Source organism: Cynocephalus volans, chromosome 16, assembly GCF_027409185.1.
Source record: "Cynocephalus volans isolate mCynVol1 chromosome 16, mCynVol1.pri, whole genome shotgun sequence".
In the NCBI taxonomy this organism is placed as follows: Eukaryota; Metazoa; Chordata; class Mammalia; order Dermoptera; family Cynocephalidae; genus Cynocephalus; species Cynocephalus volans.
In genome coordinates this window covers 21,115,717-21,136,524 of record NC_084475.1, presented here as the reverse complement: position 1 = coordinate 21,136,524, position 20,808 = coordinate 21,115,717, and the positions used below count along the sequence as shown (strand labels likewise).

Below are 20,808 nucleotides of genomic sequence, written 5' to 3'. Positions count from 1 at the left end.
TGGAGCCCGGCTTTCCAGGGCAGGACGCCTCTGAATTTCGGGTCTCTTGGACAAACTGTGCAAGCTGCAGGGCTGGGGAAGACCAGGGCCTTTCCCTGTACCCTGAGTCCTGGCTGACTGGAGGGAGACGCCCTGGGGCAGCCTGGCCACCTGCAGAGAGGGCCTGGACGGTGTCCCTCCCAGGGCTCCTCAGGGCCCCCCGCCCTGCTCGGGCCGGCACTCCCTGTGGCCCTCGATGGGAGCGACTCGCCACTGGCATGGGTGAGCTTGCTACCTAATTAAGAGACGAAACTGCTGGTGCTCAATTCTGTACTTATTTATTTTTTATAACGGTTTATTGTTTGTTGTTGCTCTTAGCTTCACATCACAGTCCCATGTTTTGTCAAAGTCTTTTTCAATTCTCTTCTGGTAAAATAAATAGAGATAAATGAGCCTTTAGGTCGTGCTCTCTCGAGCCCTGGTTAACTTCATGATTGAATTTCGCATCAGACGCGCGAGGACACAGCAGCAGGCCGGGCCGGCTCGGGGCGGGAGGGGAGGGTCTCGCTCCTCTTCTGGGGCCATCTGTCCTTTGTCAGGGGGTGGTTTTGTCTCAAAACAGACAGAAACCCACGTAGTTAGAATGGAGCTGGACCACTGAGTCAGCTAGGGTGGGTCAGAAGCTCTCTCTCTCAGTGTTTGCGGGAAGAGCCTGTTGCTTCTGGAAGATTCTGGTGTGTCACCACCTGGAGCACCCACAGAGCTGAAGGAGCCCTTCCTGACCCCAGGCCACTGGCTCGCCCCATGCAGGGGATGGACTTGTTCCAGAGCTTCGTCCTGGCAGGAGGACATGTCTCCCAGGGCAGCAGAAGGGCCGCCTCCTGTCCCGCCTCATCAGTCCCCGTCCAGCCCCAATGTGGAGTCCGGCGCTGCCGCAGGCTCCCTCCACCTGGAAGACACTCTTGGCCAAGGCAGAGCTGCCATCCAGTGCGAGGGAGCCGAGACTTTGTCACAACTCTCACGCATGCTCTTACCGCTGTTGGCCTCTTATTGCAGAATTAGTGATGCACCTCACTCCACCATCTTTGAACAATCCTGATTCCCAAGGAAAATGGAAAAGAACTTTTCAAAACATCATCACTGTGGTTGTGTTCTGTCTGCAGGTGCTCAGCACATTCTCTGTTGTCCTTCCTGGGGATAAGTTGCCCCGTGGCTCCCCAGGCTTGCACGCGCACGCACACACACCCCCAGCCACACGCCGAAGCAATCACCTCGGAACCCTTCCGTGTTACAGACCGCAAGATGCAAACCTCGGTCACACCAGCGTGGGGCACAAAGGGCTGAGGCCGGACTGTCATTCACCCACAGACCCCCCGAGGTCCAGTGGTGCCTCTGCACCTGCGAGTGTGCTGAGTGTGTGGGCGTAGGCAGGAAGACCCTGACGGCTGCATGCGTGTGCACCCCTGTGCGGGCGCCGGCGGGGAAGAGCAGAGGCCAAATGGCCAAGGACCCACCTCATCTGTCCAAAGCTGCAGAGCCCGCTCCTGCCAATGGGCTTTTGTGAGGGGGTGAAACCAGACCCCCAAGACGTGGCGGTGCTGGGGAGGGTGGGCCGTGCAGGGGCGCACCCTCGTTCCCGGCTGCTGGTGCGCTCCAGCGGATGAGGTCAGCTGGGTTCTTCCTTCCACACTGGCTGGTAGGGACGTCTCCCTCCTGCCCTTCCTCAGTCTCCCGACCATCTGGCATCCCCGGGCTGCTGGAAGCGCCCCTGGCGTGCACACACCGCGGGAGCACGACGATTGGCTGCGGCAGCAGCTCCTGGCTCGCTCCCCGCAGACGGGGGCTGTGTGAGCCCAGTGTGCAGCTGCTCCGCCAGGGCTCCGTCCTGGAGCTTTTCTGTAGCTAGTGCTCTGATCACATGGAAAATAAAATGAGTGTGTTTCCTCCTTAGAAATCTCGGAAGAAAGAACAGGAGAGGGACTGCGACGCACTGGGACTGAGTCCTCGGTGCGGGACGCTGATTCTCAGTGGGCATCTGACGTCACACCCGAGCCCTGCCCTTCCCTGGACTTTCCAGACATGACAGCGAAGACAGAGCAGAGGAAGCGACGCCGGCCCCTCCTCCAGTGTCAGTAGCTAAGTCGGAGCCAGCGTTCAGGTCTTCAGGTCGCGGAGCAGCAGCAGACGCCGTGTGCCCGAGCCAGCGGCAGGCCCGCCGTGTCCACCGGGCGCAGGGAGCCGCCCGCTATCTGACGCGCTTCTCCACCGAGTACACGGAGATGTAGTAGTCGTTGCTTCCCACTGCCAGGTGAGGCTGCGGAGAGAGCGCGCGGGTGAGCCGCACGGTGCCCAGCCCCCGCTCGGCTTCATTAAGCACCCGCCCCCCTTGGGACAGGCCCAGATGCCTGTCTGGGGTCTGCTGCTACCCACAGGTCCCTGCGCTTTCTTTCCGGATCACCCCATGGGGACAGTCAGGAGTGTAACGCTGTGCAGTCAGCAGAGAGCACACGTCAGGCCGCCTGAGCCTCACGCTGCACAGACAGGCTGGCAGGACCCTAATTCAAAACACAGCAGCCTAGCCACATGGAGAGGCCGTCAGTAAGGACAGGCCAAGTCCCACGCATCTACAGACCTGGCGGCTCCCTCACTGGGGGGTCCCCCGGCCAACTCTGACTGCAGGTGCCCTGGGGCTGGCCTCAGTGCAGGGGCTGCAGGACACTAACTGCAGGCCGGGGGCTCCCTGTTTACTCCGTCTACTCTTTCCTAACAAGGACTTTGGTGTGGCTGCTGGGGCGGGTGCAGTGTAGGGCCAGGGTCCCAGAGGCCCCGGAGCAGACCCTGGCCCTTGCACACAGGGAGGGAGCTGCCCAGCCCCAGCCCTCCCGCGGGAGGCACAGACCCAGTGCGGGTGGAAGGCCAGGCAGCTGATGGCGCCCACGCGCTGGCCCATGAAGCCGTCGTAGTACTTGATGTTGCTGATGAGCTCCCCGCTGCCGCTGTAGACGGCCGTGAACTGGTTCATGGAGCCGCTGCAGGACGGAGAGGCAAGCCGTTAGCATCTCGCTCCTTTTCGGGAGGGCGGCAGTGGGCCAGAGACGGACGAGCCAGGGATGCAGGGCAGGGGGAGCGCCAGGCAAGTCTCTCGGGACCCATGTGTGAGAATCAGGGGCTCCATCCCCGGAGATGCCTCAGGGGGCCCCGAGAGTTTGTTCTGGGAGGGAGGATGTGGCAGGGGAGAGGCCTTTTTCTTTATTACATGACTGTCCACTGAGACCCTCCAGCCTGCTCTCCTTCAACGGGGCCGTGGGCAGAGAACACAGGCACCTGCTGTTTGCATGGACGCCCCAGGCTGATGCACCGTGGGGCTTTGGGGCCTCTGAGAAGGTCGGGCTTTCTACTCGGAAGAGGAGCTTGGGGTAGATGGGTGGCCTTACCATGCGATCAGATTGGCCTGTGGATGGATGTCCAGAGCAGTCAGCCCCTTCACAATCTGAAGGACGTTCACAGACTCAGGCATCCGTGGATCGAAGATACGCACGTCTCCATTGACACTACCAAGAGAGGGTCATGGTGATGCCCTCAGCAGGGCCCCCAGGGACACCCCAGTGTCCATAGTCAGACCTGTTTGCACATACAGAGCTCAAGGCCAAAGCTGCCTGGCTCCTCAGTGCCCCCACTGAGGGCCTCCTAGGTGGCGCCCATGGACCCACACCCCAGTGGTCCTGGCAGCCAGGGCTGCCTGCCAAGCGCCCCCAGAGCCAGAAGGGCCCAGAGGTGCTGTCCAGGGGCAGCTGCGGAGCCTGGCCACACAGCAAGCCACCCACTCACCCTGGGTCTGGAGAAACAGTCACAAGCAAAGACTCAGGAGGAGGAAGTGAGGGCCGGCCTGTGGCTCACTCGGGAGAGTGAGGTGCTGATAACACCAAGGCCATGGGTTCGGATCCTATATAGGGATGGCCGGTTAGCTCACTTGTGAGAGCGTGGTGATGACAACACCAGGCAAGGGTTGAGATCCCCTTACCGGTCATCTTTTTGTAAAAAAAAAAAAAAAAAAAAAAAAAAGGAGGACGAAGTGAGCTACGTGTTTCATTTCCAGGCACACAGGTGAGTTCTCGTGCAAGTGGGAGCCCCATCCCCACCCCGAGGCTCCAAGGCCTGCCCTCCATCTTGCTGGTGTCCATCCCAAGAGTTATGTCGTGTTTTTATACCACAAACAAGTGGCAAAAGGGCCTCTCTCTGAAGGAATGGTGGCTTTGTGACAGTAAATTACATCTTGCTGTCCTTTTAATGGGCAAATAAATATTCGCTGCTCTCAGCACAGTATTTACCGAGCAGCAGACTGGATTTACGTGTGGATGACTGTTGGACCTAGTGGCAGTCCTGCACGGCAACGCGCTGCCACCCCCGCCCCTGTGGCTGCCGCCTGCTCCCTGCATGCTCGGCTGCGGCCAAGTCCAGGACACTTCTCTGAGTTGCCCTCAGGCCCTGCTCTCCACCTGGCAGGGAGCACAGACGTGCCTTACCGGCCTCGTGCCTTACCGGCCTCTCGCACTGTGCCCTGACCTTTCTGGCCAGTCCAGGAGCAGGAGTTAATTACTGCCCCAAATGCCACTGTTTCCCAGCTGTTTAAGAGCAGAGGACGCATTTTACGCGGTGGGGATGGTGTTTTCACAGAGAGCGGCTGCCGTGCACTTGGCGCGCCTTACCTGACGCTCATGATGCGGCCCTCGGGGTGCTTCTGGAGGTAGGCCTTCACCACCCAGGCCGTGTGCTCCCGGTAAGTCATGACGCGGCTGTGGGAGGGAGACGTGGTCAGGGCGCAGGAGTGGCTTGTGTCTGGTGCCACGCCAGCCCCCGAGTCTAGGCTGCCAGATCTGGGGGTGCATGAGAAGGGCGTGTGGGACCCTGTGTGTTAGAGGCTTGGTGGGCAGGCGGGTGGTAGCTCCGTCCTCTGCACGATCAGCATGGAAGCCCCTGTCTAGAAGGCAGGACCTGCGGCCTCGCTTCGGCTAGTGAACCAGACGGTGTTTAGGTGGGAGGGAAGGAAAGTGCTGCTCCCTGTCCTGGCCCAGCCCGTGTGAGAGCGCAGGCCCCTGTGCTGGGTGGGGATGCAGGCCAGGCCGGGCTGACCACTGTGGGACTTGGCCTGGCCCTTGGGGCTCCTCCATGATCCTTCAGCTCTTTTTTGGTCAATTCTTGAGTTTACTGTCTGCCCAGGTGGATTTTTTTTGTTTAGATAACAGTTTGAGAATTCACATACGATAAAATTCATGTTTTAAGAATGAATTCAGTGGATTTTGATATATACAACAAAGTTGTGTGACCGTCACCACTATCTGACTGCAGGACATTTTTGTCACCCCAAACAGAAGCTCTGTACCTATCAACGGTGGCTCCCCACGACAGCTGCTTTTGGTGGGTGGGGGCTGCTCTGCTGCGGACAGGGTGGGGTGGGGGCCTGGAGCCCTCCCTTGCCATCCAAGGCTCAGGACCACACTCCCCTCCCGCCCTCAGGAGCCGCTGTCTGCCCCACAACCCCACTGCCTAATCAGACGTCCCACCCGGCCCCAGCACTTATCCCTCTTCCAGCTGCACTGGCCCCAGCTCCTGGCATGGGCCCTGCGGGGCTCAGTCCCACAGCCTCCTTGCTCTTGGTGCTGATTGACTTCTGCCACCTGGGCTGTGGGAACCTGCTTCTCGGGCGCAGTTTGACTCTGGTCCCCAGCCTCTGGCCCGTGAGGCTCCTCCAGCTCCTGGTGGCCTCTCGCAGCCACTGGCTGTGTGCCTGCCCACGTGGCTGCTCTTTCCCTCTGTCTGTGCCAGGCCTGCTTTCCAGGACCATGGGGCTGCCCAGACCTGGGCTAAGCAGCGGCTCTGCCATCACTGTTGGTGGGGTCTGGGGCCTCAGGTCACCCCACCAGGGAGGTGACAGCACCTGCCTACAGGCTGCCGGGCAGTGCTGGCCTTCCCAGACACATGGCCGAGGGCAGAATCCAGAGCAGCAAGGACAGACAATACGCCTTGCTTGGTGCCTGCGGCCTGCACGTTCCCAGACACCGCATCCCTTAGTATCTGTGCATGCAGCCCAGGAGCTGGCAGCGGCAGTGTCCTTGGTGCTCAGGTAGGACACAGAGAGAGCAGGTGCATGCCAGGACCCTGGCCTGCTGGCTCTGACTCCAGCCCACAGGCACGTTCCACGAGGCCTGTCCACCCTGCTCCTCCATGGGCTGTGGGATGGGCCTCTGTGGGACAGGCTGGATGGCTCTGGGGACCCCACCTAAGTGGCTGAAATGCTCCACTGTGGGCTTCTGGGAGGAGCTTTGGCTTTGTTGAGAAATGTGGAACCAGCCAGTGGTAGTGACATGACACGGTCAGACGTGGGCAGGTGAAGCAGTTACCATTCACTGAGCGCCATTCTCCTGTCGTAGACACGGATGGAGCCATCACCGAGGCCAGCCACGATGAGCGAGCGGTGGGAGTCGCAGGACAGGCTGGTCACGCAGCTGTCTGCACCCGTGGGGATATCCTAGGGCCAAACACAGAGTGCCCTAAAGAGTGAGGCTCAGCCCTGCAGCAGCTTCCTGCTGCCCCGCAGTGCTGGGACCACTTTACAGCCGGCCTGGGCCCATCGATCTGCCCCCCTGGCTGCCGGGCTACTGCCTCCATCTCCACCTGGCGAGGCCATCAGAAGCCTGCGGAGCTGGGAGGAAGGGAGAGAAAGCGAAGGGCCAGGCTCACAGGCTGGGGTCCTGCCCTCATCCCTGTGAATGGCACCTCAGCACCTGCGCCCCCCAGGCCATGGCAGAACCCATGAGGCCACCCTGGCGGCAGCCTGCAAACACCCCTGGGAATGACCTCCTTCCAGTGCCAATTAAAGTTTCCAACATCCTTTCTTCCCTAAAAAGAAAGATAAAGCACATTCTGGCAGGGAGGAATCCTTGTTGGCTTCCTCCTAAAACTTGGAATTAGTCAGGGGAGGCATCCAGTAGGAGCCCTCCCACGAGGGAAGCCTGAGCCAGCAGAAAAGGCTCTGGCGCATTGGCATGCCTGCCCCAGGGGGAAAGCCACGCATGGGGACAGCAGAGTCGTGTCCGTGGGAGGCGGTTCGTCCTGTGAGAGCCGCGGCCCGTGCTCAGAGGGGCAGAACAGCCTGCTGAGCTGTCGCTCCAGACGGGCACGGGGCTCCTAGGAGGAGAGTGTGATTGCAGCTGCTTGGTGTCGTTGCAGGACTGGATGACAGGACAGAGGTGGGGCTGACCCCGAGGAGGGCCTGGCTGGTGCAAGTGTCCACTGCTTGGAGAAGCGCCCCCACCCGTTGGCTGTTCCCACCTCCTTCCTTCTGTTCCTCCCACGCTGGCCGGGTGGGGACGGGAGAGGCTGGAAGCCCCTGGCCGAGGCCACCTCCGGCTCTGCCCCCACAGCACCTGTGGCCCGGTGTGCAGTGGCCGCCCAGCCCTCTGTCTCTTTTCTAGGGTGTCCCAGGCAAACCCACTCACTCCTCTCTCTCTTTTTATAAAACTGGAAATAAAAGTTGCTTGAAGAAGTACACAGTCAAATAATTAATCATTCTAATTTAAAATACTTCACTCTACTGATTTCTGATATTCCCTAATTTGCACAGATAAAACAATGTTTGGAAATAAGTAGGATTAGCATGGGTGTAATTATGCTGCAGTGCAGGGCCACAGTGTTGTGATTAACGTGCATCTGGAGGCAGTGAGTTTCTAGAGCCTCGGAAAGAGCCGGCGCTCCTCCCGGCACCGAGGCGGTCTCCTCCAGCCTGCCTCTCCCCAAGGCAGCTGAGACTCAGCCCCAAACCATGCTTGCTCTGTCAACCTCGGTTCTTGGTTTTCTGGATGGGTCTGTTTTGAGGAGGGTGGAGTGTGGGAGAGCCTGGGGTGAGGGGTGGCTCTGCGCGCACATTGCTGGGGGCCGCACAGGGACCCTGTGTGTTTACCTGCACCTTCATCTCACGGTCCGTATCCCAGATCCGGACGATCCGCACGTCCCCTGAGCTCATGAGGAGGCCAGTCTCTTGCTCCCAGTCCACCACCATCCCGGCTCCTGCAGGGACACAGTGGACACCAGGGTCACTCTGTGGACCCCCAGGGAGGCTTGGGAGACCTGCTCTGGGCAGCCACTTGGCTGTTGGCTCTGAGGAGCACCTGCCACCACCCGAACTCATCAGGGGGGGTCCATGCCCCCAACGTTAGCTCCAGCTGGGCCCCGTGCACCCCAGTTCTGGTTGGGGCAGCCATTCCAAGGCTGGAATTCTGAGCCTTCCTGAAAATTCTGCTATCCCCAGAGCATCTGTGAGAGGAAACAGTGCGATCCCAGGGGTGTTTGTCTGAGACGCCCATCTTCCGGAATGCCTGGGCACGACTGGTGACAATCTGGTGGCTGTGGAATGGCTCTCGAGGCACGAAGGCACAGCCCAGCCCCCACCCATGACGCAGCTGAGGGACCCCAGCTCTTTTGGGAGAAAGGGCTCTGTGCAGGCCGTGGGCCAGCTGCCGCCTGACAGCACCACAGAGTGGCGGGCTGACTGTGAAGGCTGGTGTGGACTAGGATGGACAGGCAGGAGGCGGCAGGGCCCCTCGTCTGCCCGCGACTGGGTGGCAGCAGAGTGATTTCCTTCCTCACACAATGGCCTCTACCAAAAACAAGACTTGACTTCAAAGTTCAATTATAAATATCTCAAGTATAAAGAAATAATTCAATAGAAGAAGTCCTTGCATCCAGTACCCAGATCGAACTGTTGCTGACATCTTGCCGTTTCTGCTCTTTTTTTGAAAAGAAGTTAGAATTTTAGACACAGTGAGAGCATCCCCCGCCCTCTCTGGCCCTGGAGACTGAGAGCATCTCTGGAGGGCCTCTGAGCTTTTCCGACACGTGCCTGTGTCCATCGAGAGTAAAACACACCTTCCACATTCCAGAAGAGTTCATTGGTTTGGAGATGGAGTTTATCTCTAGCAACTTGTTTTCCTTTAATGTTATGTTTTGAGGATTTGTCCAACTCAATGCATACATCTAGTTAATTTGTTTAAACTTTGTGTGACATCCCATTGTTCAATTAAACCCTTCACTTTAGCTGCTCCCCGACTTTGCAACCATGTCACAACCAACGCCTTCATGTGTCCTTGTGCACGGCAAGAAGGAACTGCTTGTTGGTCCTCTGTCCTGTGTGTTTCCAACTTCCCTGGGTGAGGCTACATCGCTCCCCAAAGTGGGTGCCAATCTGCACTGTCTGCAGAAATGTGCCCGCGCTGAAGTTTCCCCAACTCCTTATCCACATTTGGAGCTGGCAGTATCTTTCTCTTTTGCCAGCCTATACACACTTGTATATATATTCTGATACTAATTAACTCCGCATTGCAAACGTCTTCTCCTATTCTGTTATCTTTAATCCAGTCCGAGTCCACCTTTCACTTGGTGGGTTTAACACGTGCGTGCACGTTTACCGGGCTCCGGATGCCCTGCATCCACACCCCCCACTGGTCTTCTGCCTTTCCCAGCTCCGCCTCCTGCTGAGCTGCTCCTGCTCTGGCCCCCTCCCCTGACTCCTCTGGAAGACCCTGCTGGGCTGGCACTCTGGGCCCCTGGACCCCACCCTCCCCCTGGGGTAAGCTCGGCTCTGAGTTAAACAATGGCAGGGGCCGGCTTGGCCTTGTGGGCGCCCATCACAGAGGGCTCAGCAGGGTCGGGTTTGCTGCTTTGCCAGAACTGACGAAATGACATTTAATTTTTATGATCTTTCTTTATGTTAATTATTGAATGACTGTCAGATGCAATATGGGGTCCCCATTTTTAAATATGGGCTTAGACCAGTGAACCAGTCGCCTCTGCCACTCAGAAACCCTCTTCAAACAGACGAGATTCTTTATTTTGCTTTTTAAACAGTCTCTCTACTGCAACTGATCCCAGGCAGGGAAGAAACATCCCAACTTTTCAGAAAAATGTTTGCTGAGGTGGACACCACGCCCTGCTTCTTTAGTAGGAGGCCCTGTGACTACATTTAGGAGCAGACCGCGTGAGACATGGTGGTGGGGAGGCACACCCTGTCTCTGTCCAGGAGAGCCCAAACTGTGCCGCGGACACACAGTCAACAAGCAGGGCCTGAAAACACACTTTGGACTTCCCCTCCCTAAATTAATCAAGAAAGATGCTTGGTGCCCACCCAGGACATGCTGTTCACTTAGGAACTGACATCCAGCTCAGTGAGCAAGGTGCCTGCAGGATTCCTGGCAGGTCCACTTCAACGGCTCCTCCCCAGTGCTGTCCTTCCTGGAAGGTTACTGTTTGCAACTTGTGCCAGCAGGAGACCCTGCGCCAAGGTCTGGGGACAGATTTATAAGCATACACAGCTGGACATAGCTGTAGAAACCTTCCAAGTGCCATTCTATTTAAAAAAGAATCCAAGAAGAGAAGCTGCTTTAACCAGGTTTCCTTTTGGGGTATGAGGAAGTTCTGGAACTAGACAGAGGTGGTGGGTGGTTGCACAAATTTGAGAAGGTACTAATTGCCACTGAAGTGGATGCTTTAAAATGGCTAATTTTATGTTATGTGAATTTCACCTCAATAACAAAGAAAAAGAGAGCAGCATCTACACTACACTGGGCTTTGTGCTCCTGGACCGCAGGGTCACCTGCTTGGCAGCCGTGGTCATGCTGCCAGGAAACAATCCTTAAGTCGGGAAGGACCAAGTGGGGCTGGGGACACAATATGCCAACAGGGACAGGGTGAGCGCGGAGTGGGCGGGAGGACTCTCAAGGTGTGAATCTGAGAATGTGCTGCCTCCGGCCCTTGCTGAGCTCTCCTCTTCCAGAGGAGGGGGCAGGAAGCGTCCTACACACCCTGCGGCCCTGGGGCCCTGTCAGAGCAGACTCTTTACATCGGGGATGTGGTTTGGGAACCTCCACGGCTTCCTGCCTCTGGAAAATCATGGAAGATCATCTCTCAGATCAGCATGCAGAGCAGCACGCTCCCGAGCCCAGCTCCCGCCTGTTCCCCGGGCTCACCCCTGTGTCCTGTGTCCTGGCTGGTCCCGCTGCACAGAAATGGACGAGAAGCCTTTCTGAAGCAAACCCTATGTTTTTCTCAACTTCTAGACAGGTGAAAGCAGGGATGGATGGTTCTTCATGAGTTGTGCGAGATGATGAAGTGACTTTTTCTCCCAGACCCGATGAGAGGGAGCAGAGTCAACAGTCATGGTGTGAGCAGAGCCCAGCCTTGAAAGACAGTGCAGTGCCCGGGTCCCTTCCCCTGCACGGCACCGGCCCCCCTTCCAGGGGGCTCACAGCTGTGGAGTGAGCGCCCCCTGGTCTCTCCTGGCCTTTCGGGTCACGGTCCCCCTCGGGCGGCCTGGTCTTCTGGTGTGCAGGAGCAGGCAGGCTGCTCTGGTGCCCACGGCACAGGGTCACCCCGGCCCCTCCTGCCTGCTTGTTGGATGGAGGCCGGCAGGGCAGCAGAGGAAGCATCCGTCCTCCTCTGAGGAATGGCTCTCTGTACGGCTGCATCCAGGTTTTCAAAAGCCAGGGCCTCCCCCCAGCCAGGCAAATTGAAACAGCCTGAGCACATGCGATCACAGCTTTGGGGTCTTAGTCCACCCACACCCCGCTTCGCTGCCCTGTTCTCTGCCTGACTTTACCCTGGATATGGACCCTGGGCATGTGCTAGATCCATTACTTGGCAAAAGAGCTACTTCTCCCTAAGATACAGACACACAGAGCAGGCTGGCTGCAGGATGGGAAACTAGAACGCGCAAGTCAGGCCCTGCAGCAGACCTGAAAACATTTCTCCTCTTAAGCGCAGGCTGTAGTTTCAGTCCCTGCAATGTCAGCGGTCAGCCCCAGGCTCCGTGGTCAGTCCACGCTGACCTCCAAGGACCCCGTGGTCTCCCACCTGCAGAACGTCTCGGGGGCTATGGTTCTGGAACTCGAGGGGGGCAGCCACCCCCTCCTCCTGTCTGGCCATGCTTGAGAACCACAGACTGTGGGGTGAACGCCCTTACCCCTCTCCCTGGGATGCAGACGTAGAGCTCCCTGCAGGGCCACACCACGTCCCTCTGTGAACACCTCCTGGATGTCTGCACACACAAAGATGTGGGGCATCTGGCTTGGTCAGAGACTCAGGTGCTGGCAATGAAAACTGGGCTGGAGAGAACCCTGCTCCTGAGATCTCCTCACTTAGACTTCCATTCCTTGACTGGAGAACGGGGCTATGCAACACTTGGCAGATCCTGTCTCAGGATCCGAGGGGACTAGGAGCACAGTGGGCTGGTGGCTGAAGGCACTGGTGCGTCTGGCAGTGGCTGTGCGGGCAGCGGCTACCTCCTGCGCCTGGCTCAGACTCCGGTGTACTAAGGGCTTCCCTTGGGCCATGTCCTGAGAATCTGACTAGATTTGCCCATGGTTTCTGGAGGAACAAAAGAGCACACAGGCCCTTCTGGTAACCTCTACCCCCGTCTCTTGCTGAAGTGGAAGCCTGTTTCCTGTCTTGTTTTCCCCTTTTCTGGAGATTAGGAAATCAATAGTTTCCTTAAAATTTTTTACAGAGAGGAAGATAAAGTTGATCTTGAGTTTTCTGTTTTTTAACCATTTTTCCTTCATTTTGGACTTTTTAATATAAGAATTCTTTATAAAGTACTAAAATGTGAGTCCAGAAGTTCTTAGGAACTTCCTGTTTTCAACGTCACGGGACGTGTCCTGTCACCCCTTGTAATTCTGCCCGCACCAGCCCCTGCCAGGCCCACGGCAGTAGCTGTGATGTCACCTCCATGCCACAGAAGAGCAGTTAAGAGACAGACCAGGACTAGAAAAAGCTTCCTGGAAGGCTGGCCACGCTCTGCAACTTGGAGTCTGCAAATTACTTATCAAAAACTGTAGTTGTTGCCTGGATTAGTGAGGCTCCGTCTATTTATAATTTACCTAAATAGCCAGACTGAGAGAGAAAAAGGGCTCATTTTTATCTTTACGTGTTTTAAGTTTGTTAACCACTTTTGACACTGCGTATCCAAGGGCAGGGGCACTGTCAGTGTTTTGGTAACTATTAAATTTATACACAGATTTTTTGGATGGCAAAAAGTGCTTTAAGAGACTGCACCAAATTCTGAAACAAAACAAAACAAAACAAAACATCCTCTTTTGAAACTTTGAGGAGTGAGACAAGTTTTATCCTGGAACAGCTTCCTTGCTCTGATGGAATCGTGACGTCCATCGGGCTGACTCTGCTGCAGAGCCAGGCTGTCCTATTTGAACGAGGCTGTGCGGATGCTGTCGTGACAGCTCCATTCAACCTCAGCCTGGATGACTTTCCATTCCTAGAGTGCGGGTGGCATGGAGAGAGGACAGAACAGTGGAGTCTCCTGGAGCGGAGCAAGGCCAGGAGCGTTGGCTGGGCAGGAGGGGTAGCCCTGACACCTCGACTCCAGAACTCGAGGGTGGCTCCTCTGAGCCCTTCCTCAAGGGTCCTTCTCAGAGCCTTACGCAGCTGCCCATGCACCTGACAATGTCCGTTTGTGCTCTGCCCATGTCTTAGTGTTGTGGGACTTGTGTGGGTGGTACTAGGAGGGGTGAACAGAGGGGGCCCTGGGCCTGGGTCACCCCAAGGAGGGGAGGGTGCTCACCTCCCTGCTGGCTGTGGTCAGGACAGATCGAGACCTTTCCAGTCAGACCCGTGAAGAGACATGGGTTATGGGTCTAATGCAAGAGCAAGTTGGTCAGCCAAAGCAAAATTAACCCAAACCACACACACCCCAAAAAGGGTGAGAACAGCCTGAGAGAAAGGGAAGGGAGAGCGGGGGAGGGCAGAGCCGCAGCACGCCACCAGGGAGGCCCCTCGTGTGGGGGTGGACTGCGGCCTGGCAAACATTCACTTGACAGATGCAAAATTAGTCATTGGTGTCTTTGGCCAACAAAAAAGTCTTTCTCTAGATGGGAAATCAGAAGGTGCTGTTTTACCGGTGCGCTCACTGGCTGAGCGCCGTACCGCCGGTCACAAAAAGACAAAAAAAAAAAAAAAAAGAAGGTGCTGTTTTAGAAAGACGGGGACTTCCAGCACCTGCTGAGAAGTTCCTGGGCCAGTGGAGGGAGGGCCTCAGGGAGGAGAGGGGGTGGTGGGCTGCACAAGCTGTGGGGCCAAACTCACTGGAGCTGCGACTCCCCCACCTGCACCAGCTCTCCCACGCGTCCTCCGCTGGACAGAGGCTCTGAGACCACATGCTCAAAGGCAGAATGGCATCAGCCCCAGGCGTCAGCAAGGCTTGGGGAGCTGAGTGCCTGTCCCCATCCACACTGTGGCTTGAGGACAGGGTGGTGTCCGCACTGATTCCACTTCCAAACACGGAGGACACTGCTCAGGAAAAGCGTCTTGGCCCGGGACTGAGGGTACACGCGGAGTGCGTACATGCCTGAGCAGGAGGTAAAGGCGAGGCAGAGGGGCCATGCACGGTCCACGGGCTTGCAGAGGGGGGCTGGGGCTCCTGTAGGCAACCGTCTGCTCTGCAGCTGCGAGCACAGAACCAAACCTTCTACTCCAACACGCTGCCAAGACAGCAGCTTAGTGGGCAATGTCCAAGCCAGAGGGGTCACAGAGTGAAGGACCTCAGGGCGAGCTGCTTTCCAACAGAGCATGATAGGAGGAACACGTCCAGCCTTGCTCACTGTCCAGCTCAGGCCAAGGCCTCTGAAGGCTTGCACACGAATCCCCCACCACCCTGAACCCCACGCATCCTGTGGCGGGAGGAGTGGTGGCCAGGCCTCACAGGGTCTCTCTTTGCAGAGTATGCGGCGGCTCCCAGAGCATCTGATGACAGGTGAAGGCTCTTCCCACACGCAGACAACTTTGCAGCCGCCCTGAGGTCTGCGGGCTGGTGGAAGACACAGCAGAGAGAGCTTTACGCACCCATGGAGGTAGCTTAGAGTGGGGATGGGGCTGTCTCCCTGCTGGTGGAACTCAGAAGCTCGCCCTGCAGCGGTGGCCTGAGGGCAACGACGATGGAAGCTGCTCTCAGTGTTTGTCCAGAATTCTGTTTTCTACTTGTTCCCTCCCTGCCATCATGGCCCAGAGCTCTGACTTATCACGTCAGAGGCCAGGACTGGCCCTGTGATGGGCAAAGAGGAAGAGATGGGGTCCTGATGGGCCGAAAGGTACTAGGAAGTGGGTGCAGGGGCCGGAATTCAGACCAGACCTGCCCTTGGTTCCTGAGCCCAGATCTTAAAACACAGAAGCCCCGAGCAGAGGTCACAGCAACAAGGAAGCCTGTGGGCCTCCCCTGGAGCTGTCCTCTCGGTCCCCTCACTGCAGAGGGAAGCTGTGGAGGCTGGAGGTGTGAGTCGCAGCAGAGCGACTGGGCTCCTTCCAGGGAGCCCCTGGGAAGTTGGGCCAGGGTCCCGTGAACCCCAGGCCCTGCAGTACACAAGCCCACCCTATTGGGGCCTTCAGGATGAGCTGGCCTCCTGGCCTCCCTCCCATTCCATCTTCCAGTCACCCAGAAAGAACAAGAAAACAACAGCCTCTCTGCTCGGCCCGCTGCCCCTGGCTGAAGGGCAGAGGGTAAAACCAAACGGGCCCCAACAGCAGCAGAAGGGGGTGCTAGGGTGCCCCAGACTCGGCCCACCCTAACCTCGTCTTCTGGCCAAGACTGGGGGTGAGACCCTTGCCACTGCCACTGGCCCCGACTTCCGGGACTGCTGAGAGCCCAGGGTGGGGGCGCAGGGCCCGCGTGAGGCGGTGGATACCTGCGGCGAAGTGCGGCTCTCTGTACCTGGGCGACGTCTGGGGTGCCCTCTGACAGGCCAGGGAGGCAAGTGAAGGGTGCCTGAGACCCCATGGGCTGTGTTGCTGCCCATCCGCTTGCCCGGCACCCTGCCTTCCTGGCAAGACCACCCCGCATGCACCCAGAACACCTGTGTTCCTCTCTCTCCCGATGGCCCCTCTCACCTTATAGAAGCAAAGGGAAACAGCATCACACATGAGACTGTCTCCACGTCTCAAAACCATACGCAGGTGGGCTGACTGGAAATGCCAGAGTGTGTGGTGGGCTCCCCACCTGCCCCCCACCCGTGCCACAGGCCTAACTCTGCTTTTGACCATGCCTGCTGTCCCCACTCAAGGAGCTGAGGAATCAGAACCTCGTGGTCACTGTCCTGAGAGTATAAACTTGAGGAGGTTTCAAGTCACCCAGGACGTGTCCTAGCAAGACCTTGGGGGTCTTCCGCAGCCACCAGGTGGGGGGAGGATTCTGAGACCACCCGGCCCCAGCAGAGCTGCCATTAGTGGTTAGTGCTGAGGGGGTGGGAGGTGGGGGGTTCGTGGTGCAGTGAGATAGGCTTTTGCTCTAATATGGAAAACAGTAAGGCCCAGAAACGGAAGGCACTGTATGGCAGCACAGGGACCAGCCCGGGGGCCCAGGCCATGTGAAAATGGCTGTGTTGTGGGGGTATGGATGATTTTTTTCCCCTCGAAAAAAATTTTAAAACATAGTTACATTTGAAAAAAACAGTACACACAGAAGAGTTCACCCTGGAGCTGCTGTGGTGGCAGCTGGGTAGCCACACCCCACATGAAGCCACCCCTGTGGAAAGGCACTTGTATGGAAGGGGAGACAGAACCACACAGACCAGGGCTGGCCCCACACAGACAACAGGGCATGGAGAGGAAGGCAGCGTCCGATAAGATGAAGACCAGGATATGGAGTGCCAAACCCGGATAGCAGCTGGAGTGGAGATGCGGTCAGGTTAGCACTGACCAGGCTGCAGGGTCCCTCCAAGAAGCAGCAACTCCCACAGGCACGCACCTTGAGCCACAGAGGGCTCCTGGAAACCAGGCCCTGTGACCCCCTCCACTCCTGCCTGAGTCCTCCCAGGAGGACCCACAGGTGGCGCCTTGTTCCCTGTGGCTGTGGAGTGGCCGGGACAGCATGCAGAGCCACGCTGTAGCACCAACCACCAGCTGGGAGGGCCAGCCGAGTGTGAGACCTCCGCTGCTCACCTACAAGGCACAGCCACTGTGCACTGACCGCCAACAAGGAATTAAATTTGGGCATAAAGAGCAAAAGATTAGCAAAAGATCAGACCCTGCTGGTGGCCACATTTTTCCAAGCAATGTGGCTTCAAACCAAGGACACGGCTGGGACACGTCCATCCAGGTGTTGACGCCAGCTCAGGGCAGGCCCCGCATCCCGTAAGAGCTCTTGTGGCTGGAAGGGCAGCAGCCTGGCTCATGGTTCTGGGGGATGTGAGAACAGAGCAGCCTGTGGAGGGATGGCCCCGGGAGGGCTCAGCAGCTCTGGGACCTCCTCTTGTCTCAGAGAGGAGCCGAGGGACCCACCTCGCGTGGTTGGCAGCATGTCCGAGAGCCCCTGCCAAGCAGTCACCATTTCTGGGTTCTTCTCCAAATCAGCAAAATTCTTCCAGACCCTGATGGCACCATCATCTGGGGGAGAAGAGGGGGAAGGTGTGAACCCTGTGCCTGTGGGGCTTCCTGTGGCGAGTGGGACAATGCGCTGGGGGACGTGCTGCCAAGTCTGGGACTGCCGGGGCACCATGCCTGGTGCTCAACTTGCAAGACGTGGTGCTGGTGCTCGGGATGCCCTCCCTCTACTTTGCCCTCAGATTCACATCTGGGTAAGCCAAGGGCAGGGCCACCAGCCAAGGGTGACGAGAAGACCGTGAGTCCTCTGACCCTGGCTGGCCCTAGCCCTGGCTGTGAGCTGGCACTCGGGCCTGGGCTGCCCTCCTTCCTCTAGCTCCTGGTGGGAGGAAGGTGTGGTTGGGCTCCAAGGGACAAGGACGTAGGTGGCCTTCCCTGCCTCCTCTCCTGCTAATTGTCTCATGCCAAGGAGGAAAAACAAAACTCAGTCTCACTAAAGACAAAATCTTTAGGTCCTTTCACATTCTCCCCACACTTCCTGTCCGAGCTCCACACACAAATCAGCCTCAACTTTAAGGTGTAACTGGTCTGGGGGCTCCTGGACTAAATCAGCGGGGATGCTGCTTTCTGCTTCTTGAGGCTGAGCATGGGGCAGATGGTCAGGGAGGCTGGCACACCATGTGTAACGTGAGCGCGTGTCCCTCCTGGACCCCTCCACGGCTTCGCCAGCCCCGCGCATACTCTCCGAGCCTTCGGCTGCTCCGGGCTCCTGCCACCCGCCTCACAGTGCAGAGACCCTTGGGAGCAGCAGCGGGGCTCAGCCTCCAGCCGGCCCGCCCGCCACCCTCTGAGCTCCAGCACACACAGGGGACGCTCCCTGCTCTGGAGGGGGCCCTTCTGGAGCTTCCCCTGTGCAGCCCCCTTTGAAGGACCCTGGCCCCTCTCTCTGGTGCTCAGAGATGCTCCAAACTGTCCTAAACCTTCCCTTTCTGGTCCCTAATGCCCCCCTATGAATCTCCTCTTGGTCACATCCTGAGGCCCAAGGTGGATGAGGACTGGTTTGGACATCGGTCCTGAGTGGCACTGCTCAGAGGAGGAACGGCTGCCAGGAGGGCTGTGGTCACGCATCACAGGGAGCCCAGGAGCCACCAGCACTGAAGGAGGAGGATGGCATGGTGTCAGTGACAATCAACCCGAGGATCCCAATGGCTCAGACGCCCAGGACCAGGGCAGGGACAAGCCAGGACCAGGGCCAGGACCAGGACAAGAACTAGGACCAAGACAAAGACCAGAATCAGGGCCAGGGTCAGGACAAAGACCAGAATCAGGGCCAGGGTCAGGACAAGGACCAGAATGAGGCCAAGGAGAAGGACAAGGACCAGAACCAGGATCAGGACGAGGACCAGAATCAGGACCAGGACCAGGACAAGGAAAAACCAGGACCAGGATGAGGACCAGAACTGAGGTGTGGACAAGGAGAGGAAACACAGGGCGGGTAGGCTGGCATGTCTGCCTTTGCTTCTTTCTCTCTTACCTGGGACTGTCACCTCTGTACCCGCCTCTCCTCCCCTACCTCGTGGCTATCATCTCTAAAGGAAGGGCAATTTGGCTGAGGCAATGGAATCACACTTTTAAAGTGTAAAGGAAAATGACTGTCCACCTAGGGGAATAGCCTGGGAAAGTACTGTTCAAAGTGAGAATGAAATTCAGACATTGCAGACCAAAAATTAAAAACCAAGGAAGCAAGCAAAACCAAAAACAAGCACCAGAGTGAGTTCCACTAGAATGAAGCAGCGCTGCTAGGACAGGGCAGGCTGTCCCTCAGGGGGGAGAAGTTGACCTGGAAGGGAAGGGCAGGTGCCAGCACCAGGGGGGGCGCAGCGAGTGGAATGAGCTGGCCGTGCCTGCCGACGCTGCCCTGGGGCCGGCGAGTGTTGTAGCCCAGGGCATTCCTCCCTCATTCTCAGGGTGCCACTTGTGGCCCACGGGGTCTCTCATGAAGGTTAAGAGGACAGAGGCTGACAGTGGCTTTTCCTGGTCATGGAAGGGCCGGAGAAGCAAGACGAGAAGACACAGTCCCTGCACCCCAACTGACACATGGGCCATCATTGCTTCCCGTCCTGCTGTGGAGCCCTTTCCCTCATAAACCTCCACCTTTTGAGCAACAGTGACCCTTGCAATGGGCAGTGCCCTCTGTGAGAGGACAGACCGCACAGACGTGTCTCCTGGATCTCGGGGTCTCACGCCGACCCCTGCCGCCGCCTCTGCACCGGGGCAGGTCCCAGCCTCGCAGCCCCCTCACCTGTGGCCGTCAGCAGCAGTGAGCAGTCCTGGCCATTCAGATATTCCATGGCAGTGACCCTGGTGTACCGCGGGTTTCCGTTATGGAAATAATCCAGCTTCTCTCCTTTCTCCCAGTCCCAAAAACTTAAGGGAATAAGAGAGAAAGAAGAATCATCATTCAGGGACGCACACCCAACCGCAACGAGACGCCGCCTCACACCCATTAGGACGCTGCTGCCAAAAACCAGAAAAGAAGTGTTGGCGAGGATGTGGGGAAACTGGAGCCTTGTGCACTGCTGGTGGGCACGTGAAACGGCACAGCCGCTGCGGGAGACATTGCGGTGTGTCCTCAGAGAATTAAACACTGAATCACCCCGTGATCCAGCAATCCCACTTCTGGGTACAGACCCAAAAGAATTGAAAGCAGAGTGTCAAGAGAGATTTGTACATCCACATTCACAGTAGCATATTCACAACAGCCAAAAGGTGGAAGTGACCCAAGTGTCCATCGACAGATGGACAGATGAACAAAACAGGGCTCACCCACACAGTGGGAACTTTTTATTTCGGCAGACTGGCCGGTACAGAGATCTGAACCCTTGACCTTGGCGTTACCAACACCATGCTCTAACCAGCTAACTGGCCGGCCTGGAATATTGTTCTGCCTTATAAAAGAAGGACATTCTGACACGTGCTACAGCATGGACAGACCTTGAAGACACTATGCTGAGTGAAATATGCCGGACACAAAAGGACAAATACCAGAGATTCCACTCAGGTGCATTTCCTGGAGGAGTCACATCCGCAGAGACAGGAAGGAGAAGGTGCTTGCCAGGGACTCGGGGTGAAGAGCTCGTGTTTCATGGGGCAGAGCTTGAGTTTGGGAAGATGACAAAGTTCTGGAGGTGGATGGTGGTGACGGCTGCACAACAGCACGTATGTGCTTAATGCCACCGCCCTGTGCACTTACAAATGGTGAACATGGTAAATTTTATGTTGTGTGTTTTTTACCACTATTTTAAAAAAAGAGTGGAATAAGAGACATATTTGAGAACCACAGGCGTTTTAGAAGCTGTAGAAAGAACCCCTCACTGCTCCCTGCCCGTGGAGTGGGGACTCCATGACGTCACGGCAAGCCTTGCTATAAACTCAACGTGGTTCTCTCTGAGGCGCTGA

The 20,808-nt window shown here is 57.3% G+C and overlaps 1 protein-coding gene across 1 annotated transcript in view; it reads right to left on the bottom strand.

Moving 5' to 3' along the window:
• Positions 1-301: 301 nt before the first annotated feature.
• The window catches only part of RPTOR (regulatory associated protein of MTOR complex 1), a 417,690-nt gene continuing 397,183 nt past the window's right edge, over positions 302-20,808 (bottom strand). The window contains exons 27-34 of the mRNA XM_063080629.1: positions 19,652-19,776; positions 17,308-17,412; positions 7,937-8,043; positions 6,378-6,505; positions 4,686-4,772; positions 3,414-3,530; positions 2,879-3,008; positions 302-2,293 (exon numbers count right to left, since the gene is read on the bottom strand). Of these exons, the coding sequence (XP_062936699.1) occupies positions 2,225-2,293; positions 2,879-3,008; positions 3,414-3,530; positions 4,686-4,772; positions 6,378-6,505; positions 7,937-8,043; positions 17,308-17,412; positions 19,652-19,776 (868 nt within the window). The 3' untranslated portion in view covers positions 302-2,224. The remainder of the gene's footprint in view (positions 2,294-2,878; positions 3,009-3,413; positions 3,531-4,685; positions 4,773-6,377; positions 6,506-7,936; positions 8,044-17,307; positions 17,413-19,651; positions 19,777-20,808) is intronic.